The sequence below is a fragment of the Hakea prostrata genome, chromosome 5 (assembly GCF_041222555.1).
Source record: "Hakea prostrata isolate BN-2017 chromosome 5, UWA_Hpros_2, whole genome shotgun sequence".
Taxonomy (NCBI): domain Eukaryota; kingdom Viridiplantae; phylum Streptophyta; class Magnoliopsida; order Proteales; family Proteaceae; genus Hakea; species Hakea prostrata.
In genome coordinates, this window is record NC_142604.1 from 54,136,170 (window position 1) to 54,158,713 (window position 22,544).

At 36.2% G+C, this 22,544-nt stretch overlaps 2 protein-coding genes, 1 non-coding gene and 2 pseudogenes across 4 annotated transcripts; 4 read left to right on the forward strand and 1 right to left on the reverse strand.

The window, feature by feature from the left end:
• The first annotated feature begins 6,204 nt into the window (after positions 1 to 6,204).
• Positions 6,205 to 6,323, forward strand: LOC149016559 (5S ribosomal RNA; annotated as a pseudogene).
• Positions 6,324 to 8,453: 2,130 nt separating this feature from the next.
• Positions 8,454 to 10,509, forward strand: LOC149016560 (Galactose oxidase/kelch repeat superfamily protein). Its single transcript, XM_089155879.1, has 2 exons — positions 8,454 to 8,547; positions 9,232 to 10,509. Exons 1-2 carry the CDS (start codon positions 8,518 to 8,520, stop codon positions 10,174 to 10,176), a joined length of 975 nt encoding a protein of 324 aa, XP_089012005.1. The 5' UTR covers positions 8,454 to 8,517; the 3' UTR covers positions 10,177 to 10,509.
• Positions 10,510 to 12,856: 2,347 nt separating this feature from the next.
• Positions 12,857 to 12,973, forward strand: LOC149016561 (U5 spliceosomal RNA). Its single transcript, XR_016173852.1, has one exon. It is a non-coding gene; the product is annotated as a U5 spliceosomal RNA (small nuclear RNA).
• On the forward strand, positions 12,870 to 15,040 carry LOC149016562 (uncharacterized). Its single transcript, XM_089156256.1, has 2 exons — positions 12,870 to 13,531; positions 14,209 to 15,040. The coding sequence occupies exons 1-2, from the start codon at positions 13,056 to 13,058 to the stop codon at positions 14,324 to 14,326; spliced, it is 594 nt and encodes a 197-aa protein (XP_089012382.1). The 5' UTR covers positions 12,870 to 13,055; the 3' UTR covers positions 14,327 to 15,040.
• Positions 15,041 to 18,985: 3,945 nt separating this feature from the next.
• Positions 18,986 to 21,626, reverse strand: LOC149016563 (non-functional NADPH-dependent codeinone reductase 2-like; annotated as a pseudogene). Its single transcript, XR_016173587.1, has 7 exons — positions 20,639 to 21,626; positions 20,381 to 20,559; positions 20,062 to 20,291; positions 19,766 to 19,941; positions 19,442 to 19,683; positions 19,169 to 19,348; positions 18,986 to 19,078 (listed from the first exon to the last, which is right to left on the reverse strand). The product of XR_016173587.1 is annotated as a non-functional NADPH-dependent codeinone reductase 2-like (transcript).
• Positions 21,627 to 22,544: the final 918 nt, after the last annotated feature.

The following is a 22,544-nucleotide window of genomic DNA, read 5'->3' on the forward strand; positions in this document are numbered from 1 at the left end:
CCCAACCGTTATCATTAGGGGTGTAAACGGACCGGATTCGGATCGGATAGTGGTATATCCATACCCGCATTCTATTATATTCGGACGGATTCGGATAATATCCTATCGGTTTCGGACGGATTTTGTCGAATTCGGATGATAATCGGATAGTTATTTTCTTAAGTAGATTCTTCTAAATGGACATTAATATAGATTGAATACAAATTTTCGACTACCTATTTACATCTTTACCTTTTTATTTGTGAAAGCTATATTTGAAATTTAAGAATTTAACAACTTTGGTAGCTAATTTTAGTAGAAAATCTAGAAAAATAGTTACATATCATAGGTAAAATTTATAAAAATAAGAATAATAAATCTAAATAAGTAACTTAATCGGATAATTTTATCGGATAATATTCGGTAAGAAAAGGGTATACCATATCCGTATCCTATTAATAATCGGACGGATTCGGATACCCCTAAACGGATGCAAGTGCAAATTCGGAAGCAAAATTCGGTTATCCATTTACACCCCTACTTATCATCTTCTTTCTATACTTCGTTGGAATCCCACCACCGCCCACAACCACCTCCCCAATCCCCACCTCCCCTATGCGTTCACAGAGGAACAAGAGCTTCAGTTCTCCTTAATTTCTTCTTCACTTTCTTCTTTCCCATCAGATCATGGAACGTCTCTGCTTATAGGTGTATACTCCCTTCTCCTCCATCCATTCATACTGTTTCCTCTTTTTCTACATTCTCTGAGATCATTTGGGAATCGTTCAGGTTTTTTAAATCTCGGAGATGATGGGTTTTGAATCTTTTGATCCACAACTAAGGTTTAGAGTTTAGGGTATGGATAAAGAGGCTTATGGGGAGGGCAAGGCAGCATCAAATCGAACTGAAACCAAACCCTTCCACCAAAAACAAAATCCTGAATTTTTCTACTATATTTCACCTCTTTCTTGTTATGGTTGCAGTTGTTTCGGATGACGAAACCATAAAGTTTTAGTTTGTTGATCTACAATCCAAGCTTCGTTGAGGTGAGTTTGTTCATCAACATTGCGAGGTTGCTACTAAGGTTTTCAAGCTTAAAAAAAATTACAGAAACAGTTTGTTACGTCTGTTTAGCTAATCGACTGATTGAATCTAAGATGTTACTATAGACAAAAGCTGCAACTTTTTTAAACCTCTTGACATGGATGACGAGTTTTGGATCCGCAACTAGGGTTTTCTTCGAAGGAGAAGCAGCAAAAACGTTGGAAATTTTCTTCTTCAAAATAAATTCTTCTTCAAAATCAGGGTTTTCCTTCCATTTTAGGTGTTGAATTTTGAGTCCACTCCACCGTAGCAATTGGAGGGTTTAAACACCCTTTTGTGTACAGAGGAAGAATTGGGGTTTTGATTGCAGACGAATGAAAATGAACAGAGCGAGATGGAGAGAGTCAGATTTGCGACGACCACAAGAGACTAATAAATGGAGAGAACAACAATACCCAACTCCCTATTTTTTTTTTTTTTTTTCTCTTGACCATGAACCCCATATCAAACCTTCATTTCTGATCTTATCTCAACGAAATAGAAATTCTAGAACAGCTCATAAGTTGTTTTTAAGTTAAAACAGTGTTACTAAATAGGCAATTTAATTAAAATCTTTGAATTAGATTACTATTATTCATTAATTTACTAATCAATCGAGGTAATCGGTCATGTATTGTTGGAAACTTCATGTTGGTTAGTTCATCGTTCACTTGAGTAAAATGATCCATTCTTCATTTTGATTGGCCTTTCATGACGGAATGTCATCTATTTTAAGTGATTTGGATTGGCTTTTTAATTTTGATTTTTTTTAATCTGAAAAATAATGCATTTTTCATGAGTTTTGGATTTATAAACATTGTTAATGTGACACTTGTCTATAATAGATTATTGCTCGAAGTAAATCATCATTCATCCACTTTTCTTTCATTGTTTTTTCAGTTTTCTCCTATGAGGTTGATGTTTATAAAGTATAATGATAAAAATTAAGAGAAAAAAATTGAGATATTGAAGGAAACCAATGGATTAATAATAGTTAATTTTGAACATCTGATTTAAGGTCAAGCTTTTTGAATGAAGAGTTATATCTGTTGACCAAAAAAAATGAAGAGTTATATCTGGCTGAAGCACTCCCTCAAACAAATTGTACAGAATGGTAACACATGTCTTTAAAAGATCCTATGGCTAGGGCATGGGCATATTGGTAATTAAGTTTCTAAAATTAATAAAAAAAAAAAACCCATTCGTCTAAAGTCAAATTTACACAAAAGAACAATTTAACCATATTGCAATTACCTGCGCTTCACTTGAACACTTCATCATGTTTGATTCAAGTAACCAAAATTTCTTAAGAATTTATCACTTATATATGAATGAAATAACCCCAATCTAAGTGAAACATCCGCTTTAAAATCTCATAATCCATAGAAATCGGCTCCATTATCAGTGGGGTTAGAAAATGAAGTGCTCCAAACAAATTTCAATACTTTCCTTTCCTAAATAATCTAATGAAATGGTGGGTTGAGATTGTTAAGATTGGTGGTTCTTAAATCATTTCCATTTCTAATCCTTCAATCCCTAAATCACATTAAAGAGGATTCTGAGTGCATAACATGTACTGTCGGCACAAAACTAGAAGCAATCACAAATTTGGAGAAACCACTGATATATTACTTACAAAATACAACAGTAACTTGTTCTTACAGGGGGAAGAAATACAAAATAATTGAAAACCCTAATAACAAGAAACAAATAGATTTGGAGTAGAAACCAAGCCTATGGCAACCTTGCTGTCTATGTTGTTGGATAGTTCCTTGAGACTCCACTATTCTCCAACAATGGTGTTGATGAAATTACTTCAACAACTATTTGATTGACCAGAAAACGGAGATGCAAACGTGGGAGATCTAGCATTCCAAAACATTGATTTGTTTTGTCTACATTTTTAGGTAGGGGTATCTATACTTTTATAGGAATTACATTCACTTGCCATCACCAGAGAAGGAAGCAGGCGCACGACTGCTAGAGTTTCACTCGATTCGTTTTTCAATAGTTGGGTGAACTGATCATTTTTTGAAATTCTAGTTTAGACGGGATGAGTTTTTGTAATTTAGTAAAATTTTTAAACCTTCAAAATTTAAATTACCAATCTACCCATATTTTCCAAACGTATGATCTTTCCAAAGACATGTGTCACCATTTCGTTCCTGTGCGGAGGATATTCATGCAGGTGCGAACAAAAATCCCAACTTAAGTGGGAAAAATGAAGAACTCTAACCCTAACGTACTCTCATATGAAGTGTTTGCATAGGATAGGAAATCAAACTCTAAATCAATCAAACGGAGTGGAGAAGCCATTCAAGCAAGTGTTCATCTTCTCATGCTTCTTCTTCATCATCTTTAGTATTTTCTTTTGATCTATTGAGGTCCTTTTCTGATCTGAGATCTAGTATGTTTAAGATCTGAGATCTATATTTTACCTCTTCTTTCTACCACACTTTTTTTATCCCTTTATATTTTCTCTGAACCAAACTCATCCTCTCTTCCTCTCCACTCAGACTCACTCCATTATCATGATCTGCTTATGTAAACCGTTGTGCTGGTCCTTTATTTTTGATGGAAATTATGTAGCTTAGATCTCTATTGGGGGGCTAGGCCTTGGCTCCAAGGGCTAAACTCTAAGATATGTACGTTGATGGTAAGTTGTCTCCATTTGTTTTGTTCATTACATGACTAACACTCAAGTATTATGCATATGAGATGCTGAAACACCCCTCTCTTCCTACGTTGTGTGACCATCCCATCACAACTAATGCCCCTGAGAAGCCTTAATCCAAATTTTGAAACAACAACTTATGAGATCCAAAACTTATCACAACTTCAACCAATTTACTCTCACAAGGGATGTTTCAAATCTGGACCTGCTACTCTTAAAAGCTTGTACGAACACCTACCACCATTTTCCTATTTATGGAAGGATGTCTCACCTTTTCTACTATCTGCTCCATCTCCCGAATGCTTGTTACAAATGGCAAGCTGCAACCCCCTTTGTCGATTCCCCTACCCTCTGGTGCAGAAGCAGAATGGTGAGGCCTTCAGCCTAGGCAAACTCACCTCGCTCATCACAACAACCCCCTCCCATACTAGAAATGGTCGCTCTTTGTATCATAATGACAAGAAAAAAGGCAAGGCCCTCTTTTCCATCATAGTCAATTCTTTCAATTAACCCATCCCGAACACAGGACTCATGGCTATCTTTTTTATTGACAACATGCGGTTTTTTTGCAAGACTAGCAGGAATTGCATTGTCAAAAATGAATGACCACGACCCACTGCCAACATCTGCTTAATGGTGGAAGTACCTTTGGAAGTCACCAATACATCCAAAGTTTAAAATATTTTTTTGACATCTATTAAATGCAGGATTATCAACAAAGATGATCCTCTCCAAATGGACGAAAACAAATCAGATGTGTGTTTTATGCAACAACACAAAAGAATCGACTTGGCATATCTTCATCTTGTGCGATTGGACAAAAATAATATTGGCAGCAGGAACTTTGGGGCTGAGAATGGAATTCATTAGCAACAACTCCTTTCTTAACTTGTGCATTTCTTTTCTAAATGAGCATCACCTATATTAACATACTAAAATCTGGTTTGTTTCTAATTTTATAGTTAAATATTATTTCACACAGTTAGAAAGAAATGCAAAAAATCTTAGCTGGTAGCTCCATGGTTGGTTAGCTCGAAAGCAAGTTTTTACTCTTTGCGTCGAATATAATAATAAATACCCTAATCCATCTCAATTACTAAATAATGTAATAGATGAACCAAGGACTTAAAAATCTTCACAAAAAAAACTGAAATGACAAATAATGGAAAACCATCATCAACTAATTGTATCAAATGCTTGCATTTAGAAAACAATTTTGGAAAGTCACCAACGCTCATGTATGCAAGTGTATCTGTTGAACCAAATGAAGACAGATAGAGCGTAGGACTATTTCAAAATAGAATCATGATGGAATTACAACATGGAAGGGCCCCAGCAAGACAACTTTTGAAACACTTATTAGAAACCACTTGGGCAATGATACAAAGTGCCCAAAAAAATGATGTACATCTACAGTATATTTGGTGTGATCAAAGTTTTTTTTTTTTTTTTTTTTTTTTTTTTTGAACTAAAGGAAATATCATATCATATAAAAGAGTTCCAGGAGATCTGCCTGGTTAGAACAAGTGATTGGTCGATAATGAAGAAGGGTGGGGACGACCACCAGGCAGATCAAAGTTCAAACCTTAGGAAAATGTCTAACCATAGGCAAAGAGATAAACCAACTCTCTTCTATCATTTTTCCTATTTTAGTGATGATGATATTAATCACATCCAAATTAGAAGTTTGTAATTTAAAACAAGATACAATTAAAGACTGGTCTTAGTTTGACAACTGGACATATAGGGTCCATTTATAATGAGACTATGTCTCATACTGGTTGCAGTTACCACTTATAATTTCTATCCAATTTCTCTTTATCATTAAAAAAAAAACCCTCTAATGTATATTAGTATATACTTATAATTTCTAATAAAATGTTTGAAAAATATTAAGTTTGAACTTACATTTTCCCCCTTTACATCATCACTTCTTTTTTTTTTTTATTTGACAATTACAGGTTAGTACAACCGGATCTTGTGGGACAACAAGACCCCTAAACTAATTGTACATATAAGGCTTGCAATTTGTCAGCAACAACTGGGTTGAAGTGGAAAGAAATCTACTGCAGATGTGGTAATATAAACAACAAAAGGGATGACCATGGTTTAGTTGACACATAAAGTAAATGATACCAATCCAAAAATCAGAAACTACACAAGTGATAGATAAACTAAAGAGACACTGCTACTTGGACGCCTTAGTATAACACATGAACTAGCACTTCATCATAGTTATGAGAAAAGCTAGCCCAGGTAACACATATCGGAGAAGTAGGCAAAATTAATTAATGCATGAAATCTTTTAAAACCGGACTCTTGAAACATTTTGAATGATGAAATTTGTCCTCATCACAATAAGCATATCTAATTTTATGGTTTTTATTTTTTATTTTTTTATTTTGATAGAATACCCAATTTTATGCAAGTGTTAATTATTATTATTATTATTAGAGTCTTTTATATATGGGTGTCATCATACCAGCACTAATGCACCAGATCCCATCAGAACTTCGAAGTTAAGCATGCTTGAGCGAGAGTAGTACTAAGATGGGTGACCTCCTGGGAAGTCCCCGTGTTGCACCCCTTTAAAAGCCAATGCTAGGTTGTTTGAGCGATAAAAACCATGCTTCTCAGTAGAGAGGTCTTGGGTTTGATCCTTGTGGACCGCATTTCATTTCCAATATTAAAAAAAAACACCAGTACCACAAAAAAAAAAAAAAAAAAAAAAATATTATATATATATATATATATATATTAATGTTGGGTCTTTTGAATGTAAATATTATGTGTGGGTCCCAAGCAGACTAACACCATTAACCGCCATATATTCAAATTTCAAACGTAAAATGACCAAAGTACCCTTTCATTTCATTAATCTATGGTTTTAAAAAGAAATAATTAGTCATTAAACATTAATTATATGGTTAAAAAATAGATAATAAAAAAGAAAAAAATTATAATAACATAATGTTTTTTTTATTTTTTGCTAATAGATAACATAATGTATTAAATAACCTGATTTTGGTCCCTTAACATTTGAAATTTGAATATATTTAATGATGACTAACGGTGTTAGTTTAGTTAGAACTCATACGGAATATATTATACTAAGAAAACCTAACATTAGTTTATAATCTACTAAGGAGATCCATACATAAAAAAACTTTTTTTTATTTGTATTAATGTGTTTCTTAATTTACACGTAAGTAATTTGACACTATGTTTGATATTTTTAATTTTCCCTTAGGTTAAAGTATGATTTGCTTTGTAGGATTAGTTGTGAGCTTTAATAATTAAAGGTTTCTTGTGATTAGGTATTTGATAGGTGTCTAATGGCCACAACTGCGCACTTCATGACAATTGATCATCCTAGTATTCTTTGTCATCTATCTTTTCATATGATAATTATTAAAAAAATTAAGTAAGGTGATCTAAGTAGATTATGATAATTATTATTAAGTTAATGTTTTCATAGTAACGACAAATATGTATATGTGTCAGCAAATTTGCAAGAGAGATGTTATTATCGCTAATTGAGTATATATGACTTATTTATCTATCTTTTTTGTCATTCCACATAGTCATTTTTATAAAGATAAGATTGTTTAAATATGACTTTTGAGCTTCTTAGAGGCTACAATTGATAAGGTTCTATTTAGACTATTTAGGTCACAAAATAGAGAAATGTGAAGTTAAAAATATGCAACTCTTTTTTATGAAGGTGGTGATGAGATGTCGCATTTAGTCTTTGGGTTCGAATTAATTAGGTTCACTAGAACATTAGAATAATTATGGGTAATTTATAAAGAAGTTAGCTTTAAAAATTCAACTTAAAGCTAAAATTTAGTTAAAAATTATATTGCATTTTATATATTAATGCAAACACTTTAATAATGTTGCATTGTATTTTACATATACACACATGCCAATCACGAATACACACAAGCATACACGCAGAAGGCACACATCTACACGCACAATCAAAAAGTAATCAAGTACAGCATGTTTTGGACTCCCCCAACTTGAAATCATGTCATTTTTTTTATATCTTTTGCTCGATGATTGTTTTATATTATAATTCAAGTTGTCTTGCTCACATTGATTTTGTTTTCTTCCCAAAAAAAATAAAAATAAATAAGAGAACTCTTCTCTTTAAAATTAACAATTAATCAAGAAAGTAAATTATGCCTTATGATACTTTAATCCAAGAGTATTGTGGGAGACTAAGTTCAATTGCTTAAAATATCTTGCAATACATATGGTAATAATTAATATGTAATTATATTGGATATAGTCGATACGATACATATTGAAATCCTCTTTATTTTTTTTCTTGGATACGCATTAGATTGCATCAAAATGTTCTTAACTAATAAGACCTACTTAAGAGGTCACTCAACTAATATGATAACTTGAGGGTGTTAATCTTTGAATACTTCGTAATTCAGTATGGTACTAACTTTAAATATAAAAAACTAGAACTGTACCATACCTAAAAGAAATTTATATTTTATACTTTATAGCAGTGCATACCTATTTAATTATTTTTTAGGGGAAGAATTAAATAATGGTAAAATTTTTTTTGGTAATTTAATTAATCGTTAATTATTATTTTTTGGTAATTTAATTAATCATCAATCAAAAGTCAAAATATCAGAAGTGATGTACTGCTATATAAGAATTTGAGAATCACTCCTCTGTTCAAACTTCAAAAACTCTGGAAAGGTTTAACTGTTCAACTGGTGGTGTTCTTAACTGGGTTTTGGTGATTACTCTCCATGGCTGTCTTTCAAGGCAAATGGATCAAGGTAAGTTTTTTTCTTCCTTCTTCCTTCGCCAAGATTACCTCATTTGCCCCCAAAATTGGGGAAACATTTCGTCACAAATTCCAACTTACGGGCTATGTAAATCTCTCTCTTATTTCTGGGTCGACGATCTGAAGCCTCTGTCCTGAACAAAATTCCATTTGAACTGTAATTTAATGCAAAATAGCTTTAGTTTAGAGATCTCAAGAACTATCAAGCACAGCCTAGGGTTTCTTTCTTGTCGATTAATTTATTTTCAGGATGTTTTGTCTGTCATCGTCTTCATCGTTTCTGATTACTTAAATCTCCGATTTAAGCTTATATAGTCAGATGCACTGAAGCATGGATTGGGAAATCGGAATCGAATTGTCGATTCAGGCTGAGTTGGAGAATCCATATTTGATTTCTAGGGTTCTTGAAAATTCAAAACAGCCAATTCCGATTTCTTGAACCATGCGGCTGAGAGTGTCTTCTCTTTCTTCCCTCGATGAGTCTCCGGAGTTGGAATCCTCCTCAGACACCACCCACACTGGTTTGGCAGGGAAAAAATTAATAATTTAATTCCAATTTAAACTATTAAAATAGGATAGCCCAAGCCCATATTAAAAGGCCCAGGCCCAAGCCCAAGCAGGGAATAAGAACCCAATTAGCAATTTACAATGGTCGTTGTTTTTCTGTTTGTTTCAGCTGGAGCAGAACGGGATCGGACCAGGAGAAAGAAGTTCCCACGCAGTCGCTGTTGTAGGAAATAAGGCCTACGCCTTCGGAGGTGAGCACTCGCCACGTGTCCCCGTGGACAACAAACTCTACGTTTTCGACTTGCAGGATCAAACATGGTCCGTCGCCGATGCGACGGGTGACATCCCACCGCCACGTGTCGGTGTTTCCATGTCTGCTGTCGGTAACACCATCTATGTTTTCGGAGGCAGGGACGCCGAGCACACAGAACTCAGCGAGCTCTACATGTTTGACACGTGTACGAACAAGTGGACTCTCCTCTCTAGTGGGTCCGACGGACCCGATCACCGCAGCTACCATTCGACCGTCGCCGATGAGAGCCACGTGTACGTCTTCGGTGGCTGCGGTGTTAACGGCCGGTTAAACGACCTCTGGGCTTTCGATGTGAAGGAACACAAGTGGGTCAAGTTTCCGGTTCCTGAGAAGTGCCGTGGAAGAGGTGGGCCCGGTTTGGCTGTTTGTGGTGGGAAGATCTGGGTGGTTTATGGGTTCGCCGGGGAGGAGATGGACGATGTACATTGTTTTGACTTGGTCAAGGGAGAGTGGGCCCAAGTAGAGACGACAGGGGAGAAACCCACACCGAGGAGTGTGTTTTCGACTGCTGCGATTGGACGGTACATATTTGTCTACGGTGGAGAAGTGGACCCCAGTGATCTGGGTCACCTGGGAGCCGGGAAGTTTACGGGTGAGTTTTACACGCTGGACACGGAGACTTTGACGTGGAGTCGATTGGATGACGTGTCAGATTCGAAGGAACATCCGGGGCCACGTGGATGGTGTGCTTTTTCTGCTGGAACGCGAGATGGGAAGGAGGGTTTGTTAGTGTATGGCGGAAATTCACCAAGTAATGACAGGCTTGGTGATCTTTTCTTCTTTACTCCTACTTTGGAATGAAGAGAGGCCAGTGTGATGGGATTGAGTTCAGTCTCCAAGGGCTCTAGCTATACTGCCTGCTCTATATGCTCATGAGTTAGATGTAAATATATTTTGATAGTTGCGTTGTTGTATTTTCATGCTATGTGTTTTGAGTTTTTTCTTCCTTTCTTTGTTGTGGCTATGGTCTACTCTTCCCTTTATAATGTGTATTGACTATCTCTACCCTCCCTCATTTCCATGAAAATCACTTTGTCTTGGTATATGATAATGTTGGAGTTCTGGGAGATCAATTATTGTGTATTAACACTTTTTTATATATTTATATGTGCGGGAAAGTAGTTCTTTGTTTGAAAATGTGTGTTTGATTGGAAATATTCTCAATTGGGCACCATATGAAAAACTTAGTTTTCGAGCAAAGGCACAAACTAGGAGAGCAAGATAAAGGAGTTTGTGAGTAGGAAAAGGGGTGAGGGTGCTCTGGAGAAACTCTCACCATAAGGTCATGTTACCGTTGGTTAAGATCAATGTGGATGCTTTTTTGGATCTGGATGGCAATTCAGGTGTTGGATATTTAATTAGAGATTCTAACGGTTTTCTCTTAGGTGTGATGTCTCAGAAAGTGGGACTTGCAGAGGTGGTGGTGGGAGAAGCTTTGCAATATAAGCAATTGTAATGGAGGGAATCAAAAGGGGTCTATAATTTATCATTATAGAATTTGATTGTAATGCCGTTGTAAATCAACTACATAGCAGGCCTACCAATGCCTTTACCCAATTGGGGGTGGTTCTGGAGGATGTTAAGAAACTATCCCTTGATAAGTTCAATTGTTTTTGAATTTATTTCTAGAGAGACCAACTCTGTGGCAAACTTTGTAGCTCAGGAGGTCCGGACTATTGAGGGTGAGACTTTATGGCCGTTATCCACCACTTGGTTTCAGGAGGCTTGTTCCTGTGAAGCCTTCTGAGCTTCTCTTCAATAAATGATGTTTTACCAACAAACGAAAGGAAGAAAGAAAAAAAAAAAAAAAAAGGAGACAAGCATGTTTTTATATTTCTGTAAAAGCCATTATTTGAATCATTATTTTTATTGATTCAACCTTAAAGAACAAAAGAAGGAACTATCTTGAGAAACACCTATCACCTGTTCTTTTATTCCAGAAGAATACTAAAACTATTTTCAGAGAACATTACTTTTATCTTAGAAGAACAGAAAGAATACAAGAACTATTTTCAGAGAAAATTGCTAACTACATCCAAAAATTTTGTATCTTGAATAGGGAAATTAAGCTGATGAGTACACAAAATGAACTTCTCTATTCCAACTAAATCAATATCCCATTAACCTTTACACTTGCGACCAATACTCATAGAAACTTCTGATTAATAATCTCGAGTCTCCACTTGTTTTGGACGATTTCTATCCTTGTAATTTTACACTTTGTAAGGTTTCTTGTTTATTTGGCATTTCAAATAGGGCTTTTAATTATGTTGTATGCCAATAAGCCTCGAAGTACACCTTTCTTTTTGTGCAATTTTATTTATTTTTTTAAAATCGATCATACTTAAACCTGTAAATGAATAGCCAAAATCTGCCTCCAACTTTGCATTCGTATTCGAAATTTTTTTTATCGAAAAATATCTGTATCCATCTGCTAAACGATTGGATTCGGATTTGGATAATTGTTTATTGGATTGGATAATATCCGAATAGAGTAAAGTATTCAACACTTTTTTCTTCTAAAAAACGATGATAATCGGATTTAAAACCGTTAATCGGTATCCGAATAATTGAAAATTGAAAATTATCCGGTTAGAGTAAATTATTAAACATTTTTCTCTAAAAAGGAAGCTAATAATCGGATTTGGAAACCGGTAATCGGTAATCGGAAATGAAAAATAAAAAAATGACAACCACCAATCAATAATCGGATAGTTTATCGGATCGGAATATTATTGGATATCTGATATAGTTCCGGATTCGAATTCGGATGCCTTCTCTAAATATCTGCCGGATTCGGATTCATATTTGGATAATGGTTTTGCTAATCGGATTTAGATACTGGCGTATTCGAGCCGAATCCGATCTGTTTACAGGTCTAATCATACTTAGTGAGAAAAACGACACCTTAACATCCAAGAGAGGAATCCAATCTCAAAGTCCCCATCAAAGAACTCTAAAGTAATAATTGATGGGTAACAACATTGGGTTTGGAGTAACTAACATTGAATCGACAAATGATGAGCTAAAGATGAAGGTATCTCCTCTCCAAGATTGTGACCGCAAATGCAATTAAAGATGAAGATAAGAGAGTCAAATCCATAACCTCTTAGGAGCCTACACTTAACTATTATTTCACCAATCAATTGAACGAGAGTGTTATAATTTAATTGTTAATAATGATAACAAGTCACTTGTGATACTAATATCAAGAAACCATGGATTGTCAAAGAGCTAAGGTACTCAAGCCTTACTTAACCTTATTGTCTCTGTATAAGACATTGGTACCACCGTATCAAAAGCAAATCCATCTTAGTGAATAGTAATACTGTATAAGTCATATGTGAATTTTGTACACGAGAAGGTAGAGAGAGAGAGATTAGTTGATTACTCAGGTAATAATCCCACATCGATAAGGTGAGAGAAGCTCCACCTTCAACACAAATATATATAGCTTTCATGGTTGTTTGGTAAATCACGCAGCCGCGCGGTGAGCACAGAGCGAACTATTCTTTCGCCTTTTACTAAAGAATACCGTGTGCTCGCCGCAGAAAGCGGCATACGCCAATTTTTAAAGGATCTTCCTTCACGGAGGGTCCCACATACCTTATTCAAAAAATTTCTGGAAGGTGTAATACGAAGTCTGCTCTGTAATAATACAGCTTAATCTTTCTTTGTTCATGGCTGCTTCGTCTAGAAGCTATTTTCTTTCTGTTTGCGTACCTTCGCATGAATTTGATTCCAAGAAAAGGAAAGACCAACTCAGTTTTCGTTCCTCTTCTCAATCGATCCCTTTGGGTGTTCGTTTTTCTGTCTCTTCTTCTTTCATATCGTTTCAGTGTGGTACATACATGGATGGTTTAGCTCCTGTTGTAACTAACAAGTCTCCTTATTCATTTGATATATTATCTGTAGTGTGGCCTTCTCTTCTTTACGAGAATACCTTCTTCTTTAAATCTGCATACAACTTTGAGTTATCTGTGGGTGAAAATGAATCTGAAGAGTCCTTGCTTAAGAGGTTCCGGAAAGAAGTAATGAAGACTGGGGTTGTCAAGGAATGCAAGAGGAGAAGATTTTTTGAGAGTAATCAAGATAAGAGAAAAAGGAAGTCCAGAGATTCGGCTAGAAGGGAAGCAGCTGGGCGGATTCGAAGAAGGTATTTTTTATTCTGGGTTCTCTGTTTTTCTTTATCTATTGGCACGTAATGGATTTTTCCCCCTCTACAGGAGAGTGTTTTCTTTGGAAAATTTTCGCCTCTGGATAAATCGTCTTTCTGGTCTCTATTAGGGTAAAAAGCCCCGTAGATAATTTTATTTCGAATCTTTAATAGTGACACCATCAATCTCTTTCTCTCTTTTGGTGGGAGTTCCATTGGCTTCTGTTGTTTTACCAGTTACATGAGACGGGCTTTGTGGGTTCTGGTTGTTTCCCATGAATCATTTCCCCCCCTGAAATCTAGCTCACTTCTGTTTGTTGCTGTCTCTCTTTTGCGTGGGAATTCTATTGTTTTCTCTTGTTTCGCTAGTTTGATGAGATGGGCTTTCTACTGTCTGGTGGTTGTTTCCTGTGGGTCACTCTGGTTTGCTTCTCATATATCTGGAAACTCAGCTCATGTTACATCTGCAGCTCCAATTTGATATGCCTTAAGTGCCATCTTCATTTTATTATGTTTACACTGAAGGGCCATTACTTCCAGTATGTACTAGTGGTGCTGAATTGCATGGTTGTCTATGCATTTTATTTATTGGAAGAATATATTGTGGTTCTCTGTTTGCTTTCTATTTGGGTAATGATTCTTTTAGTATTTTCACCACAATTGTTCTCCCTGTTCAGACATTTATCATCAAAAACTCATTTACCACCTAAGAAAGAGGATACATCGAAGAACAAGAAGGATGAGGATGATGAAGAAGATAATTGGGAACTACCCGAAGGAGACCTTCCATACTGACTACCATTTTCTGGCACGTTCTCTCTCTTTGTGGAATTCATAGCCTCTTAGGCTTCTTTCTGTTGTAAGTTTCTCTGTAAAAATGTACAATCCTCTTTCTGTTGGTTGTAAAGAGCAAGGAACTTCATGCTTCCTTTTCATTAAAGAGTCATTGTTCATAAATAAAATTGCTTGGATTTTGTTGCTTCTGAGATCAAAATAGTGTGTTCACTTGGATTACTTCTACAATAGTGTATTCACTTGGTTTACGTCTACAATGGTTTTTTCATATATCTTGAAGAACTTGAACTGAATGCAATAACCACTGTTTATTCCTCTTGGGATATGAATAGCTTGTTCACCTGTATTTTCTAGAATGATTGCTTAATGTGATTTGAAGCACTAGAATTGAATGGTTCAGTAACAGCAGTGCCTTCTCAATGCTCTTCCTTTGCTGGAAAAAATGCTGTTAAGTAAAAATTTTCGAGTAGAACAATGCGGGATCACAAGTAAATTCTTTTTGATAGGAGGATTTTGGCTGGACAAAGCAGGATGGTTGTGAAACTAGAAACCTTGGGACAAGGTTGATGATTCCCTGCACAGGAGTGGGGTGGATGTAAAGTCCTTCTCAATTCTAGATGGTAATTGTAACAGGATTACTGTAGGGCTAGGGTTATTTCAGAGGGACAAGTAATATAGATGGCATGTTTCTCTTGGGAGAGAGAATAGAAGTGCAGTTTAGGTAGAATTTTTCCAACCCAAGATATTAGAGAGAGAGGGGGGGGGGGGGGCTGTAATTCCCCTGTGTGTTGGACTCTCTCTTCCATTCTTTGCTTTATGTCTCTCCTTGTTTTCATTCTTGTTTAGTTGCAAGTAAAGTGAAAAGAAACTAAAACTAAAATATAATAGAAGTTCCCAGAATTATGAGTAGTATTTGTGTAACAAGCAAATCAATTAGATGTGAATGGAAATGTATGACATATACCAAAGGATTCCATTTGGAAAGTATTGAAATTTATAAATCTCATGGTGTTATGCTAAAATTATTTAAAAGTTCAGGTGGAAAGCATACACAACAGTTGCATTACTGGGACTGGAGTAACTTCTGAAGCCATGGCCATTGGATCAGCATTTTGAGATCCCATTCATTTGACTTTTCTCCTCGTTTTTCTTCTTTGTTGGCTCTCTCCCTGTCTATGTTTGGTGATCTCCATATCCGATATAAGTTCTCTCTCTTCACTTCTCCCCGTGTCTCTCCTGTCTTCATTTCTGTGATCACTGTCTTGTCTTTCCTTCTTTGGTAATATTCCCTTTTGAGTAGTGATTTGCTGATTTTACACTCTGGTTCCATTGGTTTGAGATTTCAAGTTCAATTGGGTTAAGCAAATTTTTACGTTTAAAGTTAAATGTATTAAGATTTCAAGTTCACTTTGGCTGGTAGTCCATAGAAGGTGCAGCAGCAACTAGTTCAGAGAAGTTGCAGGTTAAAGGTATTTCACATTCTCCATGGGTTCACTTCTGTTTCCTTTTGTTTTTGCATTGTTTGTGTTCTCATGGTCTTTCTCTTTTTCATAGTCAGTGGTGCAGATATTTTGTTGCTGAGAAGACAGGAATCAGTGTTTCTCAGGTTGATCAATTGTCCTGACCCAGCATGAGTGCTGTGCTACTACTCACTCTAAGGTTAGATTAAAAATAGAAACTTTTGTAACGATGATCACGTAACTAGCTGCTGATTTGAAATGCAGTTTTCATTTTCCAATTCAAATTTAAATGGTGTTAAGTAAAATTTAGTTGCCAACTGTAGTTAGTTATATAATCATTAGTTAAATGTCTTCATACATACAACTATTCCCTAAAAGATCTCCTAAATCTCCTCATAGAAGATTGATGTTGCAAATTGTATATCTAAGAAATGGTTTGGTAAGGCCATGTGACTATTTCAGTTTCAAATTCAGTCATTTGCCTCTCATTTGATGCCTTCCCTTTTGTGCATGTCCATGCATCCTACATTATTAAGAACACCATTACGTAAACAACACAGAGAATGGATCCTGATGCTTAGGATGATATGCAGAAAAGAACAGAGATCTCAAACAAGAAAGAATCCTCAATGCAGAAGGATTCACACGGTTTGACAAGATCGCCAATATCTATAGTGGACCAATTTCTGTTTTGCCATCAATACAGATCAATAGAAAGTAGGGTTATAGTTGCTTGTCCACACAGCTCTCATAGAGAAAGATCCAGCCCTTTGCAGTCAACCCACAGATCCAAGTGATGGAATATAAGGACTAGGACATCATCAATGGCTCATCAAAGTACTCTGGCACTATATCCTCCAGCTGCTGAGTGTTACATTGCACATGTCATCCAAAGCAAGGAACAATCTTTTCCTGCTCAGTGTCAATAAGAAACAGCTGCTAGCTGTCACTTGGTTTATAGGATTATGCAGGTGGACTATTTAGGGTTTCTTGATCTTGAAATATCTTGTCTATATATGTCACACTGTAACCCTTTTATTAATATATAGAAAAACACTTACTCTTGACTCTTATCACTCGGTGCTTCTTTAGATTCCTCTGTAACCCAGTGGCTAATTTGGTTAGAGTCACTTCACTGAAATCTTTCGATATGTAGACCCCAGCTTTCTGATCAAAATGCTCTGAGCACTGTCATTGTTTATGCTTCTGAATGCTCTCATTGTTGTAGACAAGTTGAGCAAGACAGGAAGTGTCGTCTTTCCACTGCTAGTCACGCCTGCTATGGGCACCACTGAGAAAATATTATCTTTGTAACTTGGTCTGGGAATTTTAATCATCCAACAATCTTTGACAGATCTTACTCTCTGACAAAACCCCCCAGGTCTATTCACCCAAGAACTCGACCATGGCTTTGATTGAAGAACCTGCTAGACCCAAATTGAATGCTTGAGTTCAAACCCAGAAAAATGCCTTCGTGTGCCCTTATACCTTGTCAATCTTTTTGGATGAATCAACGAACTCAATTGATATGCCTTCTGATGTAAACCTTTCAATATCCGTTCTCTACTAGACTTAAGCAAAGAAGAGACAATACTTTCAGTAGGAATGAAAGAAACATGGTTCATACTGTTCTTATTTTTGTTTTGGTCTTAAGAGTTTTGAAGTCAATCTCCACAGTAATACAAATACAATATAAATTCATATAAACAGTAAATAAAAATAAAAATAAATAAAAAGAAAAAGAAAGTAAGAAAGAAAACATGGTCTGTTACCTGTTTGGTTTGGTTCAATTTCAGCTGCATTCACTGCCATACTCTTACAGTATCTTCTCTGCTTCATGGAGTTTGAGGTGATCAAGCCACAATTTTGTGGCATCATTAGTGAATTACTTCACTTCAGCTTCATCAAATTTAGCCTGGATCATGACTGGTGTGTGCTTTAGTCACTCCAATTCATCAAAATATATTTTTCCATTGGAACCACAAGTCCAGCAACTCAGGCGAGGGAAATCTATTGGTCACTAGCAGGAATGCTGAGAAAATGGCCTCCTGGAAATCTGTCGAGATCTGTCATCTCCTTTTTGAGAGTGAGAGGCAAAATTTCCACTTTTTCACGTTGAGCTCTTTAACTCGGATATTGTCAACAGCTAAGTTGTTGAACTTTAAAGAATGTGGAATGATAGATAATACATATTAGTATTACAGATATACGATCTTTTGTAATGTCGTTTTTGACAATCGGTAAGCTCTATTATAGTCTTCTTCCTATATCGCAGAAGTTCTTTTTCTTCTTCACTTGCAGACATAGCACGTCATATTCGTGTATAAACTGCCTTAAATCTCTTTTTCATGATGATTTCTTATTGTTTGCCTTGAGAAAGATATCATCTGCCTCATTTTACATGTACATGATACTAATGATGTGAGATCCACTTTGATTTCATTTGATAACTTCACATGCATTCATGTTGGTGAAGAAGATTCATGATAATCGAATGTGTAAGACAGGATATGTGCAAAACTAAGGCATTTGGTTGGGATCTTGGCGGACAAACACCCGCTTTAGCATTCCATCGGATGGTTAAAACTAAATTACTAAATAAATAAATCACTAAAAGGGAAAATTATTAAAACTAGCAAAAATAGTATTTTTTCATTCCTTTGACATTTTTAATCCCTAAAATAAAACACATTAAAAAGAGAAAATCACTATTATGTTCAAAAAGAAAAAAATCACTAATTTTTTCATTTCCTTTGGACATTTTTACCCATATATTGGTGTATAATTAATTTTAAGGGTAAAAATGTCCAAATAGATGAAAAATCACTATTTTGGCTTAGTTTTGTAAATTCAAACTTAGCTAGTTTTGTTAAGTAAAATTTTGAGTGGTTACTTTTGTAAATGAAAATTTAAAACTAACTAATCAAGTAATTTTCTCATTTATTTATTTATTATTTTATATGTAATATACATGGGGCAATTAAGAACTAGTCACAGAAGTAAAACCAAGTAAAATCAAATAATTCTTGGAAGTACAACCGTGTAAGATTTGATTCATGAGATTCAAAAGGTTGGGTTAGTTCTCTCCATCCCAAAATTCCGCAACAGACTTGAAGGGCCCATCTGCTGACAAAAAAAGTTTCAGTCTTGAATGATCTTAACTGTTGGATCTGATTGATCTTCTGGTAATCATTCTCACTCAATTTCCAGTTGAATATGTCCTGATTCTCTCATCATTGAAGCTCTTAACTATAACCACAACCCCTTGCTCAATAACCCATTTCAAGCAAATCTGCAATACCAAAAACAGAAGCTAAAAACACATAAATACATTGTTGATGAACCCTGGAGAATATAAATTACGGAAATAAATTGTAAGAACCTGAGCAATTGTCTTTCCTCTAGCCTTGGCAATCTCTTTAAGCTCCTTGCACTCCATAACAAGGTTGGTCCCCCAAGCTGTGCCTATGGCACCCAAAGGAGAGTAACCTATCACTTGAATCCCTTTGCTCTTACAGAACTCCCTCAGCTTCTTCTGCCGCAAAGTTGGGTTCATCTCCACCTTAATTTCATGGTTCCAGATTAATTTAGATCATTAGGTCTTTCTCAATTAATAATTATTAGAAGGAATAGAAAGAAGAAGAAGAGGGCTCACTTGATTTACTGCTGGAGTGATTTTTGATTAAGAAACAAATCATTGAGCTTTTTGCATGTGAAGTTGCTGAAACCAATGGACCTTGTGAGACCAAGCTCTTGGATTCTTCCATGGCTGCCCAAACAGACTTGAAGTCCATATGCATAAGGTCCTCCTTTGGTGGTGGAAAGATAAGCTTTCCAGGCTTTGAACTTAATGGGAGATGCATGAGATAGGGTTCAAGGTAATCCAACTGAAGATTCCTGAAGATATTATCTATAGTTATAAGCAATTAATTAAGCAAGGAAATGAACACAAACTTGTATACCCATACAGTTTTGTTACCTAAGAGTCTTGTGAAGAGCAGGGAGGACTAAATCAGCATGAGAATCACTGCACCATAACTTGGATGTTATGAAGAGCTCTTGTCTAGATTTAATGAGACCCTTCTCAAGAGCTTGAGCTATGGCTTCACCAAGAGCTTTGGTGGTGGAGATACAAACTTGTCTACTTGTATCAAACTATTCTCAAAGGGAAACACCAATGGGTAAGCGTTGGTCATTTTAATAACACTAAGCAAAATAATTCTTGGAAACACAACTTCTAATGGTGCAAAGTCATGAGAATCACAATGGCTGAACTAGATTCTCTCCGTCCCAAAACTCCTCAGCAGACTTGAAGGGCCCAGCTGCTGAGACAAAAAAAAAAAAAATCTGTAGGGAATCCACTTAACTGTTGAATCTGAATCTTCAGGTAATCTTCCTCCTCCAATGCCCAAATCGGATACGCCCAGGTTCTCTTTCATCCTCTCTTTGTTGTAGGTCTTAACCAGAACGATTACCCCTTGCTCATGAGTCCATCTCAAACTTGCCTGCAACCCCAAAGAGAAAAACTTGATCAAAAGTACATACAGTGTTGGAGCATGGAGAAGGAAAATTAGAGTAAAAATATTAGAACTACCTGAGCTGTAGACTTTCCTTTGGCCTCGGCAATCTCTTGAAGAACCTTACACTCCATAACATAGTTGGAACCCCAATTGTTCCTGGAGAACCAAAAGTAGAGTGACCTGCCACGTGAATACCTTTGTTCTTGCGCAACTCCCTTAGCTTCTTCTGCTGCCAAACTGGGTTCATCTCCACCTTTCATGGTTCCAAATTCATTTAGCATCAATGGAATTAATAAAAAAAAAAAATGGTGATAAAGATCGAAGTGACTCACTTGAATAACTGCATGAATGCTTTTGGTATTAAGAAGCAAATCAGAGAGTTTCTTGCCAAGAAAAATTGCTGACTCCAGTTGACCGTGTGAGACCAAGTCTCTGACATTCTTCCATTGCTTCCCAAACAGATTTCACGTCCATAGGCATAAGGTCCTCTTTTGCTAGTGGAGGAATAAAAGGTACTGGCTTTAAGCTTACTGGGTGATGTATAAGATAAAGATCAAGGTAATCCAATTGAAGACTCCTACAGAGATATTCAAGAGTTGTAACATTTCATTAAGAAAGAAAAAGAGATATAGACACAAGCTTCTAAGCAAACTACAATAAGACCCTGATCAAGAGCTTTAGCTATAGCTTCACCAAGTGCTTGCTCAGTCATGTAAACGGTAGCTTTGTCAAAGTGTTGATAACCTAGCTTGATTGCCCGGAGAATCGCCGAGGTAACAGCATTAGAGTCCATGTAGGGGTAGACTGCTGTGCCCAGGTCTAGTATAGGCATGACATAGCCAGAGTTTAGGGTTACCTCAGGAATACCAACCATACCTCTTTCTTTCTATCCCTCAGTGATTCTAGGTTATTGCAATAATGCAATGGCCTTGTCCAGCATTATAGGATATTCAAGAAGATCGAAATCAATGACAAATAGGATGGAAGTCAATGAACCTAGTACTAATGGTGAAAAGTCTGCTTTCTCAACCCTCGAGCGCACTGTCATCATACATTCAGAGGCTACCTTTGAGGATAGTTGATCTGAATTCCAGAGTAAAAAGCAAGTGGACTTACTGATAACATGGAGCTCATTTATTGTTAATGGAAATTATGGTGGTCCAGTGAAGAAGATGCTATTTTCACTGAATGGCACTCAGTGATTCGAGCATGCTCGAATCAGATCTATCCTGTCATTGGACTAGTCTTATCCTCTCCAATATCATTTAATCAAAGGAACTGATCTAATTCCTACGAGATCAGCAGTGTTCCCAATAGTACATGGACTAGTGGAATCTTTTTTGAGTAGAAGAATACTGGAAAACCAATTGATTCTGAAAATTAAATGTCACTGTGGATCAACACAATTTTTCTACTGATATATGTGACCCCTCGGTTCTCTCACTGGCCACTTTGGTAACATGACAGTTAACCTTCTTCTTAGTGCCGATGCTATGTATGCTTCCTGTGCTTATTGATGGTTGGATCTGAATCTACTTAAAATCCAGCACCTTCACCAAATGCAGATTTTAAACTATTACTGAACCCTTTAACCAATTCCAAAGAGAGCAAAGACCAAATAGAAATTTAATGCGGTTTATATACCACTATGATATGCTACATCTACAGGTGTAGCTGAACGCTTCACGGTGTAATGAAAGAGAAGTAAAATGACGATCTTCTAAGAACACCAAAATTATATCAAGAATTCTCTCTAGAAAGTGATTATTGCAATTGGAAACCCAAAAGCTCACACTTTTCTCTTACTTCTACAATTGGACATTAAGGCTAGTAAAAACTCCTCCAAATCTGATCCATCCCATTAAGTCCTTACAAAAAATTTCATTGCAAGCCATTCTTCAAAACAGCTACAAGAGTTCAGACACAATTGACACGTCTTACACTTTGACAAATAATATGGGTCTCCTTTTGTTCCAACCAATTTGAAGCCTAAAAGGGAGAGATGAGCTCTAAAAATTAACAACCCCACAATGCGGCTTCTGTTCTGCAAAATAGCTAAGAAGTGCGTGCGAGCGTGTGTGTGAAAGAGAGAGAGAGAGAGAGAGCTGCCCACCTGTTTTAAGTGAATTCCCTGCTGACTTGTAGAAATGATTCCGCTGGTACAAAACTTAACCATGTTTGGTGCTGAATTGAATCCTGAAGGCCAAAACAAACTAGTGAGAAACTGACAAGAGATAA